Source organism: Pseudorasbora parva, chromosome 20, assembly GCF_024679245.1.
Source record: "Pseudorasbora parva isolate DD20220531a chromosome 20, ASM2467924v1, whole genome shotgun sequence".
Lineage (NCBI taxonomy): Eukaryota > Metazoa > Chordata > Actinopteri > Cypriniformes > Gobionidae > Pseudorasbora > Pseudorasbora parva.
This window is the reverse complement of record NC_090191.1, coordinates 20,489,423-20,515,194: the sequence shown is the minus strand read 5'-3', so window position 1 is coordinate 20,515,194 and position 25,772 is coordinate 20,489,423. Positions and strand designations below refer to the sequence as shown.

Here is a 25,772-nt window from a genome sequence, read left to right as displayed (position 1 = left end):
AATACCTAATGCTAGACAAGGCACCAAGTTTCATATCATTCTGATGAAGCAGTGATTTTTAAAAATTCTAAATGAGGTTCATAGGTTTAGTTTTTCATAGGTGTGTATAAGTGTGCATGTGTGTATGTGTGTGTGTGTGAGTTTTAGAGTGTCACCCCTTTCCTGCTCTGTACTTTTTTTAAGCATTGTGGCCGATTTGTATATATAGACCGATCTCTAAATTGTCTGTCCTGGCCAAGGTTATAGAGTCTCTTGTCAGTGATCAATTAAATAATTTTTTAGACAGTAAAAATGTTCTATCTGACTTTCAATCCGGTTTTAGAAAAAGGCGTAGTACAACATCTGCAGCTCTTAAGGTTTTAAATGACTTAATTGAATCCATAGAAAAAAAAGCAGCATTGTGCAGCCCTTTTTATTGACCTTTCTAAGGCTTTTGATACAGTGGACCACACAGTGCTTAAGCACAGACTGTGGAAGGCAGGACTTTCTGAACAAACTGTAAGTTGGTTTGTTAATTACCTTACAGACAGAACTCAGTGTGTGCAGGCGGAGGGAAATACCTCTAGCTATCTCAAAATAACAAAAGGTGTGCCACAGGGATCAGTTTGGGGTCCACTGCTTTTCATTCTATATATAAATGACATAAATCATAACATATTGAAAGGAAATTTTCATTTTTATGCAGATGACACTGTACTGTATTGCCCAGCACCTACAGCAGTCCAGGCCCTCTCCCAATTACAATTTGATTTTAATATGCTTCAAAAAAACATTAATGATCTAAAACTTGTTTTAAATGCTGAAAAAAACAAAAGTAATGCTTTTTTCAAATTCAAAATCTAAATTAAATCTGCCTTCAATCATCACTTCTCAGGGTAAGAAGATTGAATGTGTTTCTAAATACAGATATCTCGGTATTTTAATAGATTAATCTCTTTCTTTTACTTCTCATATTCAGCAGCTGGCAAAAAGATTAAAACTTAAACTAGGGTTTTATTTTAGAATCAAATCCTGTCTCTCATTCGAATCTAAAAAGAGGTTAGTTGCTGGTACTTTTATGTCTATTATATGGTGATGTTTTATATATGCACGCTTCGTCTCAATGTTTACATGCACTGGATACTATATACCATGGAGCTTTGAGGTTCATCACTGGTCTTAAAGTCCTGTCACGGTTCATGGATTCCCTGTCTCACTCTTGGGTGCGTGTTGAATGTAGGTGAGGGCGGAGCCTGGGATTGGCTCATCACACACCTGTGGCTGATCACCTGCACCAGCTGCAACTCATCACCTTCACCCTATTTAGTCTCTCTGTTTCTCTCTTGTCTTTGTCAGAGCGTTGTTGGATGTTTCCCCTTGTGTCTCCGTGTTGGTTGTCGTTTCCCCCTTCCGTGAAACGCTGGATCCCTTCCCGGATTACCTGTACCGACCTCCCGAGTCACAGCTGCTCACAGCCTGCCCGTGTCGCCAACAGAGCCTCTCTCACTGCTCTGTCTTATCCGGACTTCTTCAGTGTTCTGAGTTTTGACTTCTGTGACACTATCCGTCAAATAAACTAATTACTTGCTTTTGAATAGTGATGGCCAAATGAGGCTTCCTGAACCACTGAGGCTTTCCAGCCCATTGGTTCACCAAAAGGTTCATTTACCTGAAGCCTCATGAAACAGTGTGCTCCCTAGTGACACCTGCTGTGCAAAGCAATGCATCGCACACAAATCTATTCATCCTGAGCAACCAAATTATCATAGTGTGGGCACACCCTTTTTCTATTGCCTGTGTCATAATAAAGTATTTTACTCTGCTTGTATTAACCTATGCACACACAACTCACACAAACACACAACTTTGTGTTCAACTATTCAGTAGTTCTTTGGGTTAGTGATGAGTGAATGCCCAGAATGATTGTAAATAAATTATTGTGAGTGCAGTGCTTATGGGACTGGAATTGTGGAACAGCAAACTGCAACAGGGATGGGAAAGCTTTCCCTAATACAGTCTAGTCTTATAATAATATTATTAATAATAATAATAATAATAATAATAATAATAATAATAATAGCAATAATATATATATATATAATAACAATAGGCCTACTACTAATATATATATATATATATATATATATATATATATATATATATATATATATATATATATATATATATATATATATGGGTGATTCTTCAATTGGGGGAACTTTTATGTCCCCGGGTTATACATTCATGTTAAAAATATATATAATAAATATTATAATTATAATTACGTAGTATACACACTACTAGATATACAACTAGATATAGGCTAATTTACTCTATTAATCTAATGAACTATGTATAATTTACTCTAATAATCTACTAAACTAAGTAAAATGTAGTATAATATATAATACAAGCTATGATATATAATGATATCGCTACTACATACAACCAACACCTCAACACCAATGCAAATGCCTACTGCAAACCCCACAAGAGCCGCGAGGTTTCGAACCACTTTTGTCCGAAAGCGATACTCAGAATGAAGCAATGACGTATTCAAAGGAAAACGAGGCCTCGTTTGTCATCGTCACGTGATTTTCACGGAAACGATACAAGCCTCGAATCGGGGCTTCATCTGGAACGCCCCTTTTTGCTCGACACAAGCTCCGGAGCCTCGCTTCAGATGTCCCATCACTACTTTTGAATCCTGCCTCTGTGAATCCGTTACAAGTCCTCACTCACCACTGTGAACTGTATGAACATGTTGGATGGTCTTCTCTGTCAACACGGAGACTTCAACACTGGTATGTTTTTATATATAAGGCTATTTTAGGTCTTCTCCTACCTTCTGACCTACATCAGTGTAAAAGATATTAGGACTTACAATCTTCAGTCCCAGAATCTTGTTCTTCTATCTGTACCAAATGTTAGAACTGAGCTGGGGAAAAAGGCATTTAACTTTGCTGCTCCCTTTGCATGGAACAAGTTACAGAAACATTTGAAACTTAATAAGCTTGTCTCATTGGTTACTTTTAAGAGGATATTAACTGACTTGGAAGCAGCCACATCTGGCTGTAGTTGTTATGCATGATATGCTAAGGATTTGTGGTTGTTGTATCTGCTATTTTAGTTGTCTTATGTTATTGTGTATTCTGTGTTGTATGTATGGTTGTACTGCTGCCTATCTTGGCCAGGACACTCTTGAAAAAGAGATTTTTAATCTCAACGAGTACTTTCCTGGTTAAATAAAGATAATAAATAAATAAGTAAATAAGTAAATAAATAAATAAATAAATAAATAAATAAATAAATAAATAAATAAATAAATAAATAAATAAAAATAAACACAAATATTCTGAGAATTTTTGTGTTATTGCCGATTTCCCATTAATTTCCTATGGCTGGTTGTGTATGTGTATGTGTGTGTGAGTTTTAGAGTGTCACCCCTTTACTGCTGTGTACTTTTTTTAAGCATTGTGGCCGATTTGTAGATTATAAACACAAATATTCTGAGAATGTTTGTGTTATTGCCGATTTCCCATTAATTTCCTATGGCTGGTTGCTTTTGATCGAGGACAATGAACGCTACATAAAAAATTTTTAAAAAATAAAAAACATTACAACCAATTAGCATGCTCGAATCATGACCCAAATTTTTGTGTTTTACATACCTAATGCTAGAAAAGTCACCAAGTTTCATATCATTCTGATCTAGATCAACATCTAAATTTCAAGACAGAAAATGTTTCAGTCAGAATTGACCGAAGAGCACCAGGGTTAAGTGATCAAATTATTATTCAGAGATCAATGGATATTATAAAACAAACTTACATTTTTTTAAGGCTGAGTTAGAAAAATACAAAATACAGTCAGTCATTCTGTAAACATCGCACAATACTGAGCATGGTGCTTATTCATAATTTGACAAAATGCTGTTCCTAATTTCTTCATTCCTTTATACTTTAAATAAATAGAACAATATTCTAAATACAGTGGGACAAAAAGTATTTAGTCAGCCACCAATTGTGAAAGTTCTCTCCGTTAACAAATATGACAGAGGCCTGTAATTTAAGTCAGTTTGGATAAAAGCGTCTGCTAAATGATTAAATGTAAATGTAAAATGTAATTTTCATCATAGGTACACTTCAACGAGAGAGACAGAATGAGAAATCACATTGTCTGATTTTAAAATAATTTATTTGCAAATTATGCTGGAAAATAAGTATTTGTTCAATAACAAAAGTTAATCTTAATACTTTGTTATATGCCCTTTGTTGGCAATGACAGAGGTCAAAAGTCTCCACAAGTTTTTTATACACTGTTGCTGGTAGTTTGGCCCATTCCTCCATGCAGATCTCTTCTAGAGCAGTGGTGTTTTGGGGCTGTTGCTGGGCAACAGATTTTCAACTTCCTACAAAGATTTTCTGTGGGGTTGATATCTGGAGACTCCAGGGCCTTGAAATTCTTCTTAGGAAGCCAGTCCTTCGTTGCTCGGGCGTTGTGTTTGGGATCATTGTCATGCTGAAAGACTCAGCCACATTCATCTTCAATGCCCTTGCTGATGTTAGGAGGTTATTTCTAATCAAAATCTCACGATACATGGCCCTATTAATTTTTTCCTTTACATGGATCAGTCGCCCTGGTCCCTTTGCAGAAAAAAACTGCCACAAAGCATGATGTTTCCACCCCTATGCTTCACAGTAGGTATGGTGCAACTCAGCATTCTTTCTCCTTCAAACACGACAAATTTAGTTTTTACCAAAAAGTTATATTTTGCTTTCATCTGACCATATGATATTCTCACAATCCTCTTCTGGATCATCCAAATGCTCTCTTGCAAACTTTAGATGGGTCCAGACATGTACTGGCTTAAGCAGTGGGACATGTCTGGCACTGCAGGATTAGATTCCCTGGTGGCGTAGTGTCTTACTGATGGTAGCCTTTGTTACTTTGGTCCCAGCTCTCTGCAGGTCATTCACTAGGTCCCCCCATGGGGTTCTTGGATTTTTGCTCACCATTCTTGTGATCATTTTTACCCCATGGGGCAAGATCTTGCGTGGAGCCCCATATCGAGGGAGACTATCAGTGGTCTAGTATGTCTTCAATTTTCTGATAATTGCTCCCACAGTTGATTTCTTCACACCAAGCTGCTTACCTATTGCAGATTCAGTCTCCCCAGCCTGGTGCAGGTCTACAATTTTGTTTATGGTGTCCTTTGACAGCTCTTTGGTCTTGGCCATAGTGGAGTTTGTAGTCTGATTGTTTGAGGTTGTGGACAGGTGTCTTTTATACTGATGGCAAGTTCAAACAGGTGCCATTAATACAGGCAATGAGTGGAGGACAGAGGAGCCTCTTAAAGAAGTTACAGGTCTATGAGAGACAGAAATCTTGCTCTTTTTGTAGGTGACCAAATACTTATTTTCCACATTTGCAAATACATTCTTTAAAAAATCAGATAATGTTATTTTCTGGATTTTTTTCTCATTCTGTCTCTCATAGTTGCAGTGTACCTATGATGAAAATTACAAGCCTCTCTCCTCTTTTTAAGTGGGAGAACTTCCACAATTGGTGGCTGAATACATTTTTTTTTTTTACCTTACTGTATGTACGTTTTTGTTCTAATGATACAGTATATGAACTGGGAACTGAACATGTTGGAACATTTTTTAATGTATTTTCAAGAATAGATGGGGGAGGGGGGTGCACAGTGGTGTATTTGTGCTTTTTGATGGACACTCACTGCTCTGAAAGAGCTGAAGAGGTAGTAGAGAGCCCATGCAATGATGATGATGTAATAGATGTTGAGCCAGAAGGACAGAACTACAGCAGCCAGCCCCACACCTAAAACAAGAGCAGCTTATTAGTGAAACCTCAAGTGATAAAGCATAAAAAACTCACTCTGAAAAACTCTTGCCAGATAAACACAGTGTATGAATGTTGTATGTGACTTTCTGAGAACCATCTAGACACAACCACTATATTTAAATTGAATATCCCTTCTGTTTGCAGAAATAGTAAGATTAGCATGCGATTTAGAACTTGATATAGAATTGAATGTAGACGAGGCAAACCTTCAGAAAGCCCACAAGTTTGTGTGTTTCTAGAATTGCCAATAGGTAGTATTTTTATTTGTTTAAAAATGGCTAATTAAATTTTAGACTTAGGGTTTTTCCAAATATATACTTTTTTAGTTCATTCATTAAAAACTCTAAATGGCACAGGCAGATGCAGATGTTTTATGCAATCCTCTGGCAATCACATTATTACAACATGGCAAAAGCTGATTGGTCTTTCAAATAAATAAATTGTTCTCTGCAGATATAGTCGTCCAACACCAAATAAATCAATATTGTCATATCCACTGACAATCTAAAACTATTCAGAGACTATTCAAGCATGAAAATCTATTCTAGTAGACCCCCAAAAAACTAAATCAAGACTTTGAAAAAGTTAATAATACTATCTGCACTGTTTGAGTCACCAAATAGAACTACAAAATTATTGACTCAAAAGTTTCAAACACACACCCCATCTGCCATTTGTTGATGAAAGGTAGTTCCACCTCAATCTCACGCCATTAGACATTGGTTTATGGTATAACAAAGTTGGGCTGCTCAAACAGAATGCAATTTGATGATGGTAAAAAACTTACAGTGAGGCAATAATACTCAATTATTAGAGCTTTTTCACACTGGATTCAGTTTACCCCGGGTTTTCTGTTACGTATTTCAAGTGTGAAAATCCCTAATAAGAACTCCCCAAATAGGTAAAGTATGGGTACATATTTCTCACCTTTCATCATGGGTATTAATTTCCATACTCCCAGCCCCCCTACTGATGTGTACTGTCCCAATGACGTCTCTAGCAGAAAGAGCGGGATACCAGCAAACACCAGAGTAGTGAAGTATGGGATGAGGAAAGCTCCTAAAGACAAAGTAATACAACATTCACTTATAATGTTTTTTCCTTTTTAATTTTTTTTTTCAGACATGACTTTAATGGCAAACTAATCTTCATGTTTGCCATTAAACATTCATTTTGGATTGATCTATATTTTCCCTTTAAAAACATAGTGCCTAATGGTGCAGAACTCTTAATATCATCTTAGTGCTCACTAAGAAACAATTCTGGAGCACGATTCTGTGTGCCATTCAGTAAATCATCTTTTGGATAACTGAAATGTATTTTGAAATGTATTAGAAAGTCATTTATTTTATTTATTTTCTAAAATGTTCAGGATTTTAAGGCTGGTTGACTTGCTGGTCAAGCTAGTTAAGAAATCTGGTAAGATCCAAGGCACACCAACATCCCAAGGTAGAGACCAGCACAATAAATATAACATGTTAGTGACCATTCCTGCAGGGATGCATTTCCCATACAACCAAATAACAGAGTTTAACTATCATATGATGCATGGAGAAATAAACTAGCCGGTCATGCAGTTTCCCAAAATCATTAGCGACTTTATCACATATGCATTATTCAAACCGTATTAGTTCAACAAAATGGAACGGGCATTAAGGACATTGTCACGCAGACGGTGGTGTAATAACTTCTGGTAATTTATCTGTTTGAAATCAAGTTCATGAAAGAATATTGCTGTATATATATAAAAAATAAATAAATAAAAACACTACTTTCATTTGACAAATAAAAGGTCTATAATGATTTATATATATATATATATATATATATATATATATAATTTACCAGACCTGACGCAAGGATCCGTTATACTGTTACACATGCGTTTTCTTTCTCAACTGTTTACATTCACTTAAACATGACAGTGTTTATGTGAATACTCGCCAATACCGGCATTTTGACATTAGTCAGTGTGCATTTGACTGTTTAAGCACAATAAGCAGCAAAAGAACTCATTCTGAGAGGTGGTTTTATGTGTCCACACTTTGCGTGTAAGCACAAAATCTGCGAGAATGAGTGCAATTATAAGCAATACACGCAATCCCACTACGAAATACCTGCCTAGAGAGGAAAAGAGTGCGTTTATATGCACGTCCTTAAGCCAATTGTCCTAAAGGGGGTCTCACATCGGACTGAAGCTCCGCGCCGTGTCTCAGGATCTCACACCAGGCAGACGTGAACATTATATACGCGCAAGCTCAATTTTGAATCGACTTCTGACAGAAGAGCTGCAGGATGAGTGTATCTTGTAGCACAGGGTGAAATCATGATGTACATTCACGATTTGATATACATTTAATCGCCGCGGACAGGCGTCGAATGCCGGCGTCGTTGTATATGTGTTCGAATTTTAGGCACGGCGCGTCCGGTGCGAAGCTCAGTGCCCTTAAAGGGGCGATCGCTCAGCGCCACGGCCCCCGACACGTCTTTATAACACTAATATTGAGCACCCCCATATTGCCAAAATGGTATGATCCTCGTTTCATAACACCAGCGAAGATTCGACCATGAGATCAGTGGTAGAATCCGGTCCTGCATATCGATGCATCGAATCTTTGACTATTAGGGGTCACCCCTAATAATAACTATCTTTCTAACCAATTTGCCATGCTGTTTGTGAATGTTTGTTGGAACTATGATTTCGTGAAGCACATGGAACTTCCAACCATATTTGGTATGCTTTTGGGAAACACGCTGCTTTTCAAACTGGGACGATATTCCACAATGTAAATTACACATAGCTTCTAGGTCATTGTATCAGTGTTTTAAGCCTGTATCTACCAAGCAAGGAATGTTTCTCAAACTTTTTTTTGGTCCAGGCACACTATTCTTTTCAAACTTCGTTGTATACCTATCCCACAGCTAAACTAACCATTAACTAGACTTAAAATCAGAGGCAAATGATTGATTGACAAGAATGTTATTCAAACCCCAATCTCAACCTCGAACCTACTCCTAAAATCTGATTGATTGACAGGAATGTTATATCCTCCATGGCAAAAACTTGGAAACCCTATTGATCCAACCAGGCATGTCTTGTCAGTAGCCTAAATGTAATAACTTTGTCAGTCTTCTCTTACCTCCACCATTCTTTCCGCAAAGATATGGGAACCTCCACACATTTCCCAGCCCAATGGCATATCCAACGCAGGACAGCAGAAAGTCAAATTTTCCTTTCCACGTTCCTCTATCTGGTACTTTATTCTCCTTCTCCTCTTCTACTGGACCACTGTTGTGAAGTAGGTCCTCAAATGGGACCGCCTGCTTCACGTCTGAGGGTGAGTTGAGGTCCACCGTGCTCTGGCCAGTCTTCCCCATCACAGGAACACCGTCACACCACAGTCAGATAATAATCCACCTCAGTCCAGTACTGTATTATCGAGTTGATGAGTGCAGGGCTACTGACTCTGAATGTTTGAATGTTCAAACACAATACTTCAAATGGGATTTCTAGGAAAAATTATGTTACACTGTAAAAAAGCCAAGATTCTTTTAAATATTTAACAGTGATAGCTTACAGTAAATACTACATTTAGAATTTTACTGTGAAATCAATGCAGGTTAGATCTTTTTATCTGCAGTAAACCATTGATCAGAACTGCACGTGGTACTGAAATAGTATAATGTCTTATAAACAAATGTGGTTATGTTACCATAATGTGTACATATGTGAGAAAATTGCAATGTAGACATGGATAATGTGATTCCACAGAACAATTGTGCTACATCAATCCAAAGATGTGCTGCCTTAAATGATTAAGTACAAGCAACTTGGATGCTTAAGTAATTTCAACTTAAATTACAGGAAACTGGCTTAATAAAATGAATTCAATCTTGTTTAATGTATGAAAAAGTTGAAAATCGCTAAACTTGTTTAGATGAGTTGATGCGATGTAAAAACATATGCAAAACAACGTATATGGTCGCATACTTTTATAGTGGTGATGACAGTTGTCAAAAATTACCATTGGAAAAGTATGTGAAATATTATCCAAAAATACTATACAATTATTCAATACATTATCCAATTCCATATCTAATGAAGCTGCATAGAGTTTGTATTTATATCAGATAGCCTACACATTATATAAACAAAGTTTACTCAATTATTTTCCCAGTTCACTGGCCACTTACTTTATGTATTTCAGGAAAAATGTATGCATTTATGTGATGTAAATCCAGCAGATCCTCTGAATTGCGATGGAAACTCATTGCGTGTTATAGACCTATCAGCTATGTGTTTAAAACAACCTTCATTTTCACTTTGAAAGTCGGAATATATAATATAATTCATGATATAGTTAACAAGTTTGTGGAATATTTTGACTAAACAAGAAGTACATGTAATAGGCTTTATGATGTGTCGCCAAGCAACTACTATACATGACACCTGTTTTGCCCCTGAATGAGCACACACCCGTCTATCGCACTCTTCTATAATACCCTTCTTCTATTCAACCTTGTAATTTCACTTTAAAGTCAATTAAACCACCTTCTTTCTACAGACAAATGGCAGTTCAAGAGAATCATTAACTTTCCTGACAGACGCGCCTATTATCAGATTGACTTAATGGAGACACTAATTCTTATCCCTGTCCTACTGATGTGTTGAATTTATCAACTTTATTTATGATGAACTGCCTTTAAAGTCTCCAACCTGCATGCCAATGCATAACAAAACCACCCGTCTTTGTTTTCGTTTAAAGAGCAGTCATTATACATCTAGAAACAGTGCCATTAAATCATGGTAATTCACAGTAAGCAATTCGATGTCAAGTTTGCTATAGGCCACAGAGTTTTTGAAATATCTCCAACATTTCTTCTGCATCCTTTAACAGCTTTTAAATGGCTGCACGCTTTAGAGGAAATTGAACACAGACTTATTGCACAAGGCTTGCTTTAATAGACAATAGAGTTCCCAGCTCATTAAATTGTTACCAAACTATAAGAGAAGGAAAAAACTGTACCTTTGAGATGTCGTGCCGTCAGGTGAGTCAAGATGCCACCAGCTAGAGGTGAACTCAAATGTATCCACAAGTGACTTAACAGATCTTAACTGTTGGACTATGCCAACTACCCAGTGCCTTCATTCACAACAGAACCAAAAGAAACTGACCCAATGTCCCAGCTAGGGCAAAAAGTTTCCCCTCTCTCTCTCTCTCTCTCTCTCTCTCTCTCTCTCTCTCTCTCTCTCTCTCTCTCTCTCTCTCTCTCCTCTCTCTCTCTCTCTCTCTCTCTCTCTCTCTCTCTCTCTCTCTCTCTCTCTCTCTCTCTCTCTCTCTCTCTCTCTCTCTCTCTCTCTCTCTCTCTGTAGGGGCCTTCTATGCCCTGGTGTTCCTGTGGCTGGTATGGATCTGCAGATAATAAACTTCGACCTGTTGTTTGATAGGATTATCGCTTTACCACACTGAGAGCCCGAGGCTACCAAATAAGTGTCAATTGCCGTGTTCCAGCATTTCGTGTGTGTGCGTGTGTATTAGTTATGTGTCAGTGTGTGCTTTTGTGTGCAGCGACTCTTGTGCCAGTTCGGTTGCCATGGGATATCCCCTTAGAAAAGTGCTCCGTTCTAACATTGAAAGAGCTTGTAAGGATTTGAAAATGAAGCAGGCACTGTGCCTAAAATACAGACAGCATGATGTCTCCGAAAAATGACCTCAAAGGCATGACTTTATCGGTAGTGGCCCCTATTTTTGACTATATAGTTGGTTTGTAAAAGATATTGAGGTGAATAAAATAGATTTAAAAATCATTAAATGCTTGATGGGCCTTGATGTAATGCAACAGTTTAACACGCCATAACTCATGTTTGAAGGTGTTAAATAAAATATTAATGAAGATAATACTGTGAAATGACAAGATGTTATGTACTGTAACAATAACATAGTAATAACATAGTAATTACATAGTAATACATTGAGTAATTAGCTATCAACTAAATCTCACATTATCAAATAGTAATTGAGAATTAACTCTTTTATTAGTAAGTCTAATGGTGAGTCTATACAGTATAGTTTGCTGTAGCAACACATCTGTTCCAACTAGTCCCTACTATATGACACTTACAGTAGAGAAAGGAGCGTTTTAAGGTAAAATGTACAATGCATTTAGATGGTGTGCATAGTGGGGAAGTACCAGGTGAGTTTGAAATCAAGGAGAAATTAGGCTTTCAAAAGGACAACTTGCACCATTATGTCTGAAATTTTCATTGATCAACAGATGTCCACGTCAGAGTGCTTTGCTCTTGATCACATGACGATGAGTGGCGCTTTGACAAACCCAGAGTTTTTCTCTACATCCTTGTCACACACATGGATTTTCAGGACTGTACAATGCTACCCAAGCATCCCGAAAGTCACTGAAAGTCCTACAAAAAATTGTCCTAAAAAAACTAATTTATTATGTGCTACTGATTTCCAAAATCGAAAGAATGCCAGGTCATACTTGTTCCATTTTTTGCTTTTGATTTTGGTTTAGAGGAAAGGGTGCCCAAAACTGCTCCTGAAGGGCCACCTTGGAGCAGAGTGTAGCCCGAATTTGCTCCAAAACATCTGTCTGGAAGATTTCACTAATGCTGAAAGGCTGACTGGCTGTTCATGTGTATTTATTTAGGACTGGAGATAAAATCTGCAGGAAGGTGACTTTCCGGGAGACAGGTTTGACACCCCTGATTTAGAGCATTTTCTGATTCAAATAACGGTGTACCTCCATGTAGGAATGACAAAGAATACCCCAAACATCACACTCTTGTTTGCTTGTTGCACATTTAATTATAAAATCATGGACATTAATAGAAAGTTTGTCCTCCCTTTACTGCCACTACAACATCTCCTCTTCTGTGAAGACTTTCCGCAACAGTAGATGGTGGAACATGGCTACAGGGATTTGATCCTATTCGTGAAACATTTTATATATATCAAATAAATTCCACAGACAAGATGACACAAAGTGCGTGAAATGAGTTACCGGCAAAGTTTTAATCTAGAGTTAGAGTTTTGTTGAGCAATAGTCTTACTCATTTAAAATCTGGGAAAACTGTCCAGAACTGTCAGTCCATATCTGGTCCAAGAGAGGTCATACGAACCTATATACTGATTTATTGTTTTATTTCTGCCAAGATATGAAATATTACAATGTGTGAGTGAAAAACGGTATGCACACCTCATAAATCTGTCTGGGTGGAAAGAAGAAACATCCTACATCCCAGTTGGAGTTTGCCTGAAGCTATGTTGTTGTCTGATAAAACAAGAATTGCTAAGCAAAATGTCATGTCAAAACCTTACAGCACCTCTCAGTGGAAACATTGGGGGCAAAAGCTTTATGTTTTGGGAATATTTATTTCTATTAGTCTATTTTTTTATAAGAGACATCATTTTGTGAGTGATAAAAAAAGTATTGCCAATGGGCCTCATTCATGAAACACGAGACCCGCTCTGATGTAAAATTTCACAAAAATTTTCAAAATGTTAGTTGGTACGACAACTTTTTTTTTACACCTGCTTCCTGCGTAAAATATTTGAACATTCTTTGTTCTAATTTAACATTCGTTGCATTTTGATGCACTATGTATCATACTAATATTTCACAAGTTGATTTGCCCTGTTCAGCTTTGCGGCACTTTTTTTTTCCCAGCCGTCCAATCACATTGGAGAAGGGGCGGGACAAATACTACATCGACCAATCATTCTACTTGTACAATGACAAAATTAATATCGCTGGTTACTGCATTTTTAATAATCTTCAAAATTCGATAATAGCAACACACTACTGCCATGGATATTCTGTATCATAGCTACCAAAGTATCTCAGCTGGAAAAACGCTATACTTGCAAAGCGCCTTCAAGTGCCACCAGCTGGCCGTTTTCTGAAGAGCACCAGGCATTTTTTTTAGCTGGCTAAAAATGCTTTGGTGGATACTCGATAATTGAATATTTATGTAGCCTATTAGTGTCTTTAGCGCTTAAGTAATTTACTAGAGCCAAACCTGAGAATGAAGTCCAGAAGATTCCACAGCGTTCCGTAGTTGTAACTCATGAGCGGGGATTGTATTTATGCTAATTATGAAATTTGTGAAATGGCATTACTGGACTATCACCGAACCAATCTCATTGCAAACCATTTCAAATGTTGCTTTAATCATTCTGAAATGCCTGAAACTTTGATGACAAAGTTTGTCATCAAAATGATTTGGTGTAATTACCTTCCGGAGCTCTCACACAATTGCATTCCCAAACATCAGGCACCCGCCTTCAAACAATGTCACATTATACTGAGTTTCATCTGTGTGCTCTAAAGCAAAAGAAATTTAGGAATCAAGAGCCACAGGACTATCCGTCCGCTGACAAGATGGGGTCAAAGTTTGGGGTAATCCACTGCCAAAGCAACCTCGTTCCAGTCTCAATCGAATGCTGAGTTAGTAACCTGGGAATCCCACGTGTCCTGTTAACAGAACTGGACAGCTCTCATAAAAGAAGTCAGCTTCAAAAGCTCCACTCCTATGAGTAATATTTGGGAAACTGACCAAGAACACCGATTTGAACCCCATCCATTTCATTTGTGTCTATGTTGTGTAAAGCACAACCCTCTACAGTCACTCACTGGGCAAATGGCAGAATGTGAAAAAAAAAAAATCTGTAATTTTTTTTACTGACTGCATTTGAACATACAATCTTTAAAGGTTAAAGAGACTCTTCTGGTTGGCTTAAACATTTAGAGTATGATGCATTGTGTGAGGACAGGAAAAAGCTATCAACAGTGTTACATTAATGTATTTGTAAATTAATATTCATATATCATAGAGCTAGCCAAGACGCTGTTACTTCAAGGGCATATTTTAGTAGTTTCTGCATATCTGTCGAGGCTGGCTGCCAAGAGAAGTATGACTTAGGAAATTCTATTGCCAGTAGACAACTTAACAAAACAAATGTGAGTGGCAATAGATATTTTAGATGGTGTACAATAGTAATTCACACTCTTTGTCACTTTTCTTGGGTTTATCTCCAAATGCAGCCACAATGTCAGCAGCAAATCAGAGGTTACCCGCATTAGGTTTGTCATTGCCTGCAATCGTTAAGCGACAGGCACAGAATTGGAGTTGTCAGAGTTGGTTTTCATCACTTTGTTGTATGCTGCCCTCAAATCAATACAGACTAATTACAGTCCACAATGAACCTGCACGGCTCATGGTGACAACAAAACAGGATTACAAAGTGCACACACTGCTTTACATAGGAGGGAATTTTGTTAATATACTACCAAACATGATGCACTACCCATTCAGTTTGCTTGTTCACATGTAGTAATGCATGAACAGCCACTGTGAACATTTTATTTGCTTCTTTATTTGTTACAATTGTGACATTTAAAGTCAATCACTCAATCAATCATCTTTATTTATATAGCGCTTTTACAATGGCGATTGTTTCAAAGCAGCTTCACAAGTGTTACGTGTGTTGATGCCAATGACGAGGAGAGTTCAAGACTTCCAAACACAAAAGATCCTTTACTCAAAATAAAATGGTTTTCCAATGAACATCTAACACATTACATAAACTTAGTGAGCATCGACAATAACGGTAGGCATAACGGTGGGTATAACAGAGACCAGACAAAGATAGAGTGAACACAGGGAACTTAAATACACACACTGGGCGGGCTTTAGACGATGATGGACAGATAATAAACAGTAACGTAATCATGCACATCATCAAAGGCGCTTGGTTGAATTTGTTCAAATTCTAAACGGAGAGCTTGTTTGTATATGCATTCACCTTAACTATTTCTATCTTAAATGAAGATCATGTTGGTAAGTACTCTGTGTATCCTTAAATTATTTTTTTACAACACCGGCTAAGATTGTTTATCCATAATCATGGATATCACAGCCCAATGGAGCAGTATCAGACTCATATTCCGACTAGAATTGAGTATGACCGCGTCAGGTTAAACCTACCCAACACTTCATAAAAATTTCTCCATTCAGCTTGGGTTCATCAACCATAACTCCTTCAAGGACAGCCAGGAACCTCGAGTTGTGATTGATGGCCAGTTAAACTTCACTGACCACATTACTGCAACAGCCCGGTCCTGCAAATTGCCGTTATACAACATTAGGAAGATTAGACCCTTTCTATCAGAGCAGGCTACAAACTCCTGGTCCAAGGTTTTGTTCTCGCCAGACTGGAATACTGTAATACTCTTCTTACGTCACGCCTCTCTTCATCAGTTTGCACTGGTTGCCAATAGCTGCTCACATCAAAATCAAGGCACTGGTGCTCGCCTACAAAGTAACCATGCTCTGCACCAATATCTTGAAACCCTCTTGTTCAGACTTACGTACCCTCCAAAAGCTTGCGTTCTGCAGGCCTATCTCAATTCGAACAGCCGAGTCTGTAGCCATTTTCAAAAAACAACTTAAGGCGCATCTTTTCCAGCAGCACCTGACCAATAAAGTCTAGCAGTTATCTATTCTATTCATTTTTCTATTTGTTTGTTTATAAAAAAGTGTATGTGTACTCCACTAGATTAACTGAGACTTGTTATAGCACTTGCATGCTTTTGCCCTTTGTTGCTTTAGTTGCGTGTATTGCTCTCCTCATTTGTAAGTCGCTTTGGATAAAGGCATTTGCTAAATGACTAAATGTAAATATATCAAAATAAGAGACCATAGAGTTGTGACATAATATATACTGTATCCTTGTTCATATATTACTTTTCTTTTTTGCAGAAAAATATTTTTATTTTTGAAGTTTGTTGTAATTCATCTAAATCTTTAAAACTAAATTAATATACTACACAAACAAAAGGGAACAAGACTTTACACTGATAAATCACACTGTATTTTGTATTAAGTTATTTGTATTATTATTATTAATTTTTTTCAAACAAAAGTTGGATAGTTGGAAAATGAAGTTTCTTCTTGTAGGTTGCACAAAACTTTCAAAGTGAAATGCCCAGGCACTAAATGTGCATTAAGGTTTATCTGATCTGTAAATTAATGTATCATGGCAATGTTATTGAATGTATCATGGCAGTTCGGAAATGATCGCATTTAAAATTTACGTGTAGGTACAACTTACATTAAACCCGGCCCTCAGCTTGCTTCTACATGTTTTTGGGCTGTTTTTGTGAATTGCTTCACATGAATTGTACCCAGGCACTCAAATAAAATAAAATAACCTTTATTTATATAGTGCGTTTCAGTCCAAGATTTAAAGCAGCTTCACAGTGTTAACACGAAGATAATGCAACATCATTTAATTCGGCTGTACAGCCGCTCTGGTGAAAACGGTGATGTTATCCAGCTAATTTAACTCTTTCCCCGCCAGCGTTTTTTAAAAAAAGTTGCCAGCCGTTGCCAGGGTTTTTGACAATTTTCACCAAAATTTAATAGCCCATAGAATATTTTTTAATGAATATCTGAGCATGCAATATATCAAAATAAAGAGCAAACCCTCTTCTTAAAAACAAAAACAAAAACGTTTTATTCTAGCTTCATGGATTACTTTTTTATCAACACTTGAATATGGGTAGGTTTCATAAAAAAAGTAACATTTTAAACAAAAAGCTGAGAAAATCACGTTTTTGTGATAGACTGTTTCCAGATCAGATTCAGAGCGATGATCAAACACAGATGGAGTAGATCGAGTCCATCAACACCCCTAATGCTTACACAGTCCTGTAGCTCGTCCTGGGTCCACATTTCATTCAGTAACATTAGGCAGTTTTGATTCATAGGCTGTTTAATGAGGATGATCAAGTTATTTTTAATATGCATATGATTACATGCGATCGCTCGTTTTACTGCGTCTTCCTCACGTGTGTTTTGATCAGGAGATTCAGTACTCTCCTTCATAAGATGCGCTATAGCGCCCCCTAGTGCCCGACAGTAAAAACACGGAAACCCGGAAAATTCCGTTATTGGCCTGGAAGCGTTTTCTCACAAATAATGGAAATTTCTGTGTTTGGCGGGGAAAGAGTTAAATGATAATTTACTGTCAATGGGGGCAGATCGGTAATATAGTTTAAATGTAGGTGTCCCCAACTGAGCAAGCCAAAGGCAACGGTGCCAAGGAACCAAAACTCTTTCAGGGCCAGAATGGAGAGAAAACAACATTGGGAGAAAACAGGCAGTCGGGGAGCCAGTTCTCGCTGGCCGACGAACAAACAGTGTATGATTATAATTCTGCCAACACTGCAGGTCTTAAGTCATATTACGTAAATAGATATTTATACGATTATTCGAAAGATTGGAGTCTTCATACCGGAGACGAATTTATTGAGGATGTCGTATAGATGCAGCATTTAGAGGGGGGAGTTTAATTGACACGGTCTCGGCAGACTCTCAGATATGCGTTGGTCATATCCAGGCCACTCCACACTGCAAGTACAATACTGTTCCCGATGGGCTAACAAGCAAGTTTACTCCCTCAGAAAAGCCATACATATGGAGTTGGTTATGTGATGCAGACATAATAATGTATTAGTTTAGTCATGCACGATGCTAAAAGTGTTTTGAGATCATACCTGTCAGGTTTATGTTCCATTTGTTTGTGTTTTAGTTTTGGTTTTCTGTCTGCTTACCCGTCTTAGTTCCTTTGGATTACATTAAGCCCCTGTTTCACTTTCTATTAATTAGCCTCACTTGTGTATTTAATGCTGTATTCCAGGCAGGATTTAAGCTGTACGCTATGACTTCAAACCACAACTCTTGACTTTGTAACATTCCAGGTAAAGTCACGCCAAACTGCCTGAGCGCAAGGTATTGTGGTAGCTAGATGTAAACAAATCTAGCTTAGGCAAGGCAAGGCAAGTTTATTTGTATAGCAGATTTCATTACATTACACAATGGCAATGTATTCAAAGTGCTTTACATATAAATGTATTAAAATAGTGATAACATATGCATAAGACATAAGAATACTAGGGATGGCTGACGTGAATCTGACATTTCAACACTGTGTCGAGATCCCGAAGCGCAGATGTTTCGAAACACTGCAACGGACTGTGATTCAAAACGCCCATGTCATGTGACTATACCGCTAAATGAACTGCCGAAGTGCGCCTGTCGAAACTGCTTTGAACGCAAGAGGCGGGAACAAACCGCACAGTCACACATCTATATGAACATCATTCCCCACAGTTTAAAAGTGAAGTTAATCCATCTTCACCTCGTGGGTTTTGTGAGAGGAGATACATTTTGTGATAGTAGTGATTTTGATACACGTGAGATTTATAGTAAGTATGTGTGTATGTGAGTGAGAGAGAGAGAGAGAGAGAGAGAGAGAGAGAGAGAGAGAGAGAGAGAGAGAGAGAGAGAGAGAGAGAGAGAGAGAGAGAGAGAGAGAGAGAGAAAGATTCATAGCTGATATATAGATATGGAGGCTCCACATAAGAGATATCGTACATCTGTGGTGTGGGAGCATTTCCATTTGGAAACGCCACATTAAGTGAGATGGATGATTTGTGATAGGCAGCTAGCCTACTGCAACAAAACATTATCAGCGATGCGCCATTTGAGGAGCACTGATCCTGCCATTTTGGAGGGTGCAGAGGATGGTAACATTCCTGCTGTACCTAGGCCTGCTACGGACACTGCTGGGCTGTCTAAGCAAGGTATGCATTGTTTGAAATATAATTCAGATAAAGTCACAAAGTGTTGTTGGGACACTGTTTAGAAAGTATATAGTTTTAAATAGGCGTAGGCTATTCCTGTGTCAACCACCCCTACAAAGTAATGTTCCAATCACAACTCCTAATTGTGTTAAACACAGCTTTACTGTCAATATTGAAATATATCACTTTACAAACTTAGCTACTGCAGCCAGCCAGCCCTAATTGTTGTAGTTCTATATTCAGTTTGATCTGTGTCTATCTGATCATAAACTTTAGCAAACGTGTTTGTCTAGAAAGGTTTCCAAATAATGAACCAGTAGGCTACTTGTAATAGCTGTGCACTATTTCTTTTTTCTTTTTTTTTCAACATATCTGTCTTGAAGTACGTTTCATCTTTTATATTTATCTTCTTTTAAAAGACAGAGGGAATTGGATGAGGCTCTTGTAAACATGGTGATGAAGGATTTGCAGCCCTTCACCATCAAGGAGGATGATGAGGGTTTCATGGCCTTTGTGAACAAGCTTGATCCAAGCTTCCATCCCGGAAGGTGCTTAAAACGATAGTCACCGAAAGGTACAACGACACCAAGAAGAAGACCATGGAGGACCTAAAAAAGGCAAAATTTGTTAGCCTTACGGCTGACATGTGGTCCTACATTAATATGGATTGATACTTTGGTGTAACTTGCCACTACATAACACCAGAGGCAAAGCTGGCAACTGTTGTACTGGGTGTAAGGAGCTTTTACCAAACCCACACAGCCCAACATCTCATGGAGGCTAAATCATTGCTAATGGCTGAGTGGGGAATAACCTCCAAAGTTCTGAGTATGGTGACTGACAATGTATCTAACATGATCCTAAGAGTCGAGCTACTCAACCTTCGATGTCAGTCCCATGTTTTGCCCATACTTTGAACTTGATTGTGAAAAAGGCCCTGGATCAAACCCCAGTCATCAATGAAATACGGCAGAAAGCCAAAAAGATTGTGGGGTTGTTTAGATCCAGCTGCAAAACAAAGGACAAGCTTGTGGAGATGCAGGGCTTGATGTGCAGACCAACTCTGAAGATGATACAGGAGGTTGACACAAGATGGAACAGCCCTTTTGATATGATGCAACGATTGCACGAGCAACGAAAGCCAGTGGGCGCTGCACTTTCCAATTTAAAGAGTGATATTGGTCTTCTGACAAGTTTTGAGTATGACATTATTGAAGAATCATTGTCAGTAACGCAACCGTTTTAACTAGCAACAACATAGTTGTCAGAGGAACAGAGAGTGTCAGCTTCGAAACGTATACCTCTCTACAGGATGTTGCAGCACAAGCACATGCACAGAAGGTCTACACTACAGATGTGGGAGGTATGAGTCCTTCAGAGCCTTGGCACTTGCCACACTGCTGGACCCAAGGTTCAAAAATGTTGCTTTTGGAAATGCTGCCAAAGCCCAGGAGAATGAAAAGAACATCACACTGGAGTGCTCTTCGCTGATGCGTTCAAACAAAGCATCTTCTGGTGAGCAGTTTCAGTCTTCATCTAACTTTATGGCGATATGTCATGTGAATAATTATGTCACTTATACTTCATATGTGCCGTCAGTTTATGGTTTGTAACTAATTGTTGATGTAATTTTCATTCAGAGCCACAAATGTCAAAACCAAACAGAAACCCTGGACAGTTTATGGGAACTGTTTGATACCCATATATTTGAAACCCAGACACACAGCATACCTGTCAACGTGGTGGGGGTGGGATGGGCTATAAATCCTCACATAGACCCATAATAATAATAATTTTAATTTGTACCTGTGCTCTTCCTTCTTGTATAACAACTTAACAAGTAAGAAATATACATAAATTGTTATCAGTTTGCACTGCATTAGTTATGAATTATATATAGATTAATCCTTATTAAAGGTACTGGAGTTATTTAGTGAAGAGCAGAGATTATTTAGTGAGCAATTACTTTAGTTCTTTACATTGTCATTGTAAGTGGTTACTATCACTTTAAGAGATCTTCCGCTGTCGCACATGATGTGGATGTGAGATGCTGAGGTCGCAGTTACAAAACGTACAAAATGCTTGATTGCCCCCCCCCCCCCCCCCACTCCTCTTTAGAAAAATTTAATTCGGTGTCCCATTGATCACGGTATTTACATGAGGGTTTTATTTTTTTGGCAGGAGTGCCTTCCGTCTTACGTCCATCATCTGTTTTGTTTTTTTGTTTTTCCCGCGTTGTCACTCGTCATCTGACCTCACACACTAACCTCGCTATAACAGCACCCTACAGTACTGTAGGCTACTGCAGATGGCAGTTATCGCGAGGCTAGTTACAGAGCTCAGATTGGAAATGTTTTGTTTTTTTTCTTCCGGTATTATTATTTATTAATAACGGCGGTTAAAATACGGGATATTTACAGAAAAATACTAATGGGAGGACGGCGGGAAATAATGGTAAAATACGGGACCTTCCCGGCCAAAACGGGATAATTGACAGGTATGACACACAGTGCAACAGCTGATGCAACAGTAGAAGTGAAAAAGTACCTCAAGGATGCATTTTTGCCAAGAGCGCATGATCCACTCACTTACTGAAAGAGAGAGTAGTAATTTTCCCTCATTTGTATGTACTTGCTACACAATATTTGTGCATGCCAGCAACAAGTGTCCCTTGTGAAAGGATTTTTTCAAAGGGTGGAGAAATAATATGTAAAAAAAAAGTAAGTCGACTAAGTCCTTCAAGAGCAGAGCAATTAATAATTTTGAATAAAAATGATGTAAAAACTGAGGCATTGTGGCTGTATTTATTTTATTAATCCTCATTTTTCACGGCAAAAACACTCAAGTTATTCACAGCGAGAAGGCTACAAGTTACAAAACCAAGTTGTCAGACAGATGTTAAAAACCTTCTTGTTTTTTTTTTATTATATGGATCACTGTCAAGGTTATTTCAGAACAATATGTGCAAGTGTCTACTAGTTATAAAAAGAATAAAAAGATGATGCATGCATAGATAAGATAAGGTGCAATTAGTCGGACGAAGGGGTGGCATGGTACATGAAAAAAATGAACCACTTGGTCCGCTTGTCTCGGTCCGGAGCACATGCATTGCATGGTTTGACGCATGTGCAATTTAGCCTCATGCCCGTTTGTAACCTCAGACAGTGGTGTCCTTATTGCGCAAAGAGGTGTGTGTGGACATTCAGTAAAAGAAGTTAAAAAAAACAGTAAAAGTGAAGTGTTGCAGGTCATGTCATGTGAAATGGCAGGAGGGAGAGTTAAAGGAGTACTTCAGCGCTGGGAAGATGAATCTGTATTTAAACTGGGTCATTAATGTAGTAAAAATTTGTAATTTTTAGGGCTGGGCAAGTTAACGCGTTATTATCGCGTTAACACATTCATTAATTAGCGCCAACAATTATTTTATCGCGCATTAACGCAGTTATTTATTATTATATTGAAAGGCCATTGCTAACTGCCTCTGAATACACATACAGACAAACCATTGGTCACAGGAGAATACAGTGCTGTCTGTAGCCTAAGCCAAAAGCTTGACATTCTTTGTCTGGGACAAATAAAATATAAAAATAACCAGAAATGCGAGAATGATTCAGATTTTTTTGTTGTTTTTGTTATATTCAATGTAAACAGCGATTGATGAGTGTATCTCTGCCTCTGGTACGTTAACAAGTCGCGCATTCGTGGAGAAATCAAAACAATTGAGCAGCAATATAAACTCACAGAAGAAACATACTAGGGTAAAACTGAGTTTTTTGTAGTTGTTGATATTTATGATATTGTAGTTAATAACACAAGTCGACTTTGCAATCGTGAATTGTGTAGCATGAATGGTGTAGCCTAGTTCAATAAACAGTAGCCTATTTAATATTAAGTTGAAATGAAAATAGTTCCAGAGGAAAGCAACACTCAGCGCGGTGTTTTGTAACTAAATGATTCAGCGTTTTGAATGAATCATTTGAATAAACGACTCACTTGCTGCCCCCTATTGGCGGTTATGTTTAAAAGTATGATTGCATGTTTTATTTAGAACATCAATTGTATAACGTCCCCGGTTACGTATGTAACCTTAGTTCCCTGAGAACAGGGAACGAGACGCTGCGTCAGCTGACGCTACGGGGAACGCCTTCAGCGTGACAGATGTCTGAAATCGCTATCAAATCACAATCCTACTGACCGTCGGCAGCTGGTGATGTCATCACCGTGCGACCAGGAAGTATAAAAAGGCACTGTGCCAACATGACAACATCCGCTTCGTCTGAAGGGACTGTGGGCAGGCACACCTAGAAGCATGGCCATGTGACGCAGCGTCTCGTTCCCTGTTCTCAGGGAACTAAGGTTACATACGTAACCGGGGACGTTCCCTTTCGAAAGGGAACTCGCGCTGCGTCAGCTGACGCTACGGGGAACGATATACCCACGCCGCCATGCTGAGGGGAGTGCACGCCCCTTACTGGCAGTGAGAACTGCCTGGACGAGTGTTCGCGGAAAGTCTGAACCACTCCCCCTCTAGCCACACAGGCTGCCAGTGACATCATTCCCTACGGTCATAGCCCAAGCTATATGCCTAAGAGAGAACCTAAACAAGTTTTAACTGAGGTTTCCTACTCTCGGCTTGCTCGAGGGCCTGGGACCTACTACTTTCGAAGGAAGGAGTCCCTTAAGGGAATGTGGCTAGGGGACCCGAGGGCGCCACCAGCCGTCACTAATTCGGGAAAGCCCTTCACCGAATGCCACCAGGGAGGCCTCACCTGGCATCACTTCTGTGGGACACCCCAGCTTGGCCAACCCTGTCTGTCAAAACAGAGCCTCCGGACATCGCTCTACTTATGAGCATCCAGACTGAGGGACTGCAAAGTGGCAGTGTCCTCCTCAGACCGGAACTCGGAGACGGGAATCCTGGAGAGCAGTACTCAGCTTAGTGCTTCTTACCCTTGCCATCGAGGGGAGTCTCTTCTGCTCGATCCTAGGATCTACCGAGCACATTTATTACAGGGGTGCTCAGGAGGCCTAAAAAAGGCCTATGGACTGATCTACCCGGGAGGCCCCGAGGGGGGCCTGCCCGTCTGATCAGACTCAAGCGGCCGTAAGCTCGCAGACGACCCTCAATGAGGGGAGCTCTTAAGCCAGCTTGGTAGGTAACCCATGCTGTAGGCTAGCCAGTCCCTGTCCTGAAGGGACTGCGCAGCAGAAACGGAGTCTCGTTGTGCTAGGGCATAAGCCCGCCCTTGAGTTCTACCGGCGCAGGCCGGGACCCACCGGCGGGCAGCCGCTAGCTGTCAGCCCAAAGCCAGTTATACGTTCCTGTCCCAAGGAACCGTTTCCCCTCCAGGGAGGCCATGAGGCGCCTCCACCCAGCACCGTTAGTGTTAGCTGTTTGCTGTCAAAAGCCGCAGGAAGGTGGCTTTACTGGTTCCTCAGGGGGCTCATGAGGCTATAACGCCAGAAGCCACCCACGCTAATGGCTAGCGTGTCACCGAGACCTTGGTCCGGGAATCCTCTCCCAAAAAGGCCCAAAGAGGCCTGACAGCATTATACACTGGCCTAACGAGCGTCCCAGCTCGGGGCTCACCCTCAGGCGGCCTGCAGGCAGGTGGCTTTACTGGTTCCTCACTGGCTCATGAGGCTATAGCGCCAGAAGCCACCCATGCTAATAGCTAGCTTGTCACCGAGACCTGGTCCGGGAATCCCTCCCAAAAAGGCCAAAAGAGGCCTGACAGCATAATACACTGGCCTACCGAGCGTCCCAGCTCGGGGGCTCACCCTCAGGCGGCCTAGAGCGGCCTACTTCCTGTCAGCCAACGTGCAAACTGTTGGGAGCTGTTGTGTTCCCGGGGCTCGCCTCCAGGGAGGCCTGTTTGATGCCTACGTACAGTCCGGTCTTTTAGGGCGGCCCGGAGAGGCCTATTGCCGAATGGCAGTTCCCTATTAGATTGGTGACATATGGTGCTTATCCGATGGCAAATCCCACCGGAAACCCCGCAGGGCCGGGAAACGATCATAGGACGGCCTGAAGCGGCCCGTCCCTGATAGCAGACTATGCTAGCCGCCTGGCTAGCACCCGCGCACACTGTTGCAAGACCTGGGAACCGGGGCTCACCCTACAGGCGGCCTCAAGCGGCCTAGATCCTGTCAACCAATGGTCGGAACCCTAGGTCACCCCCTCAGGGGACGCCATGTGAGGCGTGCTGAAACTCAGCGAGCCCTTAAAGTCGGGCTGACAGTGGCTGTCTGCTGGC

At 39.6% G+C, this 25,772-nt stretch overlaps 1 protein-coding gene across 2 annotated transcripts in view; it reads right to left on the bottom strand.

Annotated features, from left to right (window-relative positions):
- slc6a1l (solute carrier family 6 member 1, like) overlaps positions 1-11,042 on the bottom strand; it is a 44,241-nt gene extending 33,199 nt beyond the window's left edge. Inside the window, exons 1-4 of one of the 2 annotated variants that reach the window (XM_067426815.1) lie at positions 10,872-11,042; positions 8,985-9,354; positions 6,772-6,903; positions 5,720-5,820 (exon numbers count right to left, since the gene is read on the bottom strand). In XM_067426815.1, the coding sequence (XP_067282916.1) occupies positions 5,720-5,820; positions 6,772-6,903; positions 8,985-9,222 (471 nt within the window). In that variant the 5' untranslated portion in view covers positions 9,223-9,354; positions 10,872-11,042. The remainder of the gene's footprint in view (positions 1-5,719; positions 5,821-6,771; positions 6,904-8,984; positions 9,355-10,871) is intronic. The other variant, XM_067426816.1, reaches the window with a different exon arrangement.
- Positions 11,043-25,772: the final 14,730 nt, after the last annotated feature.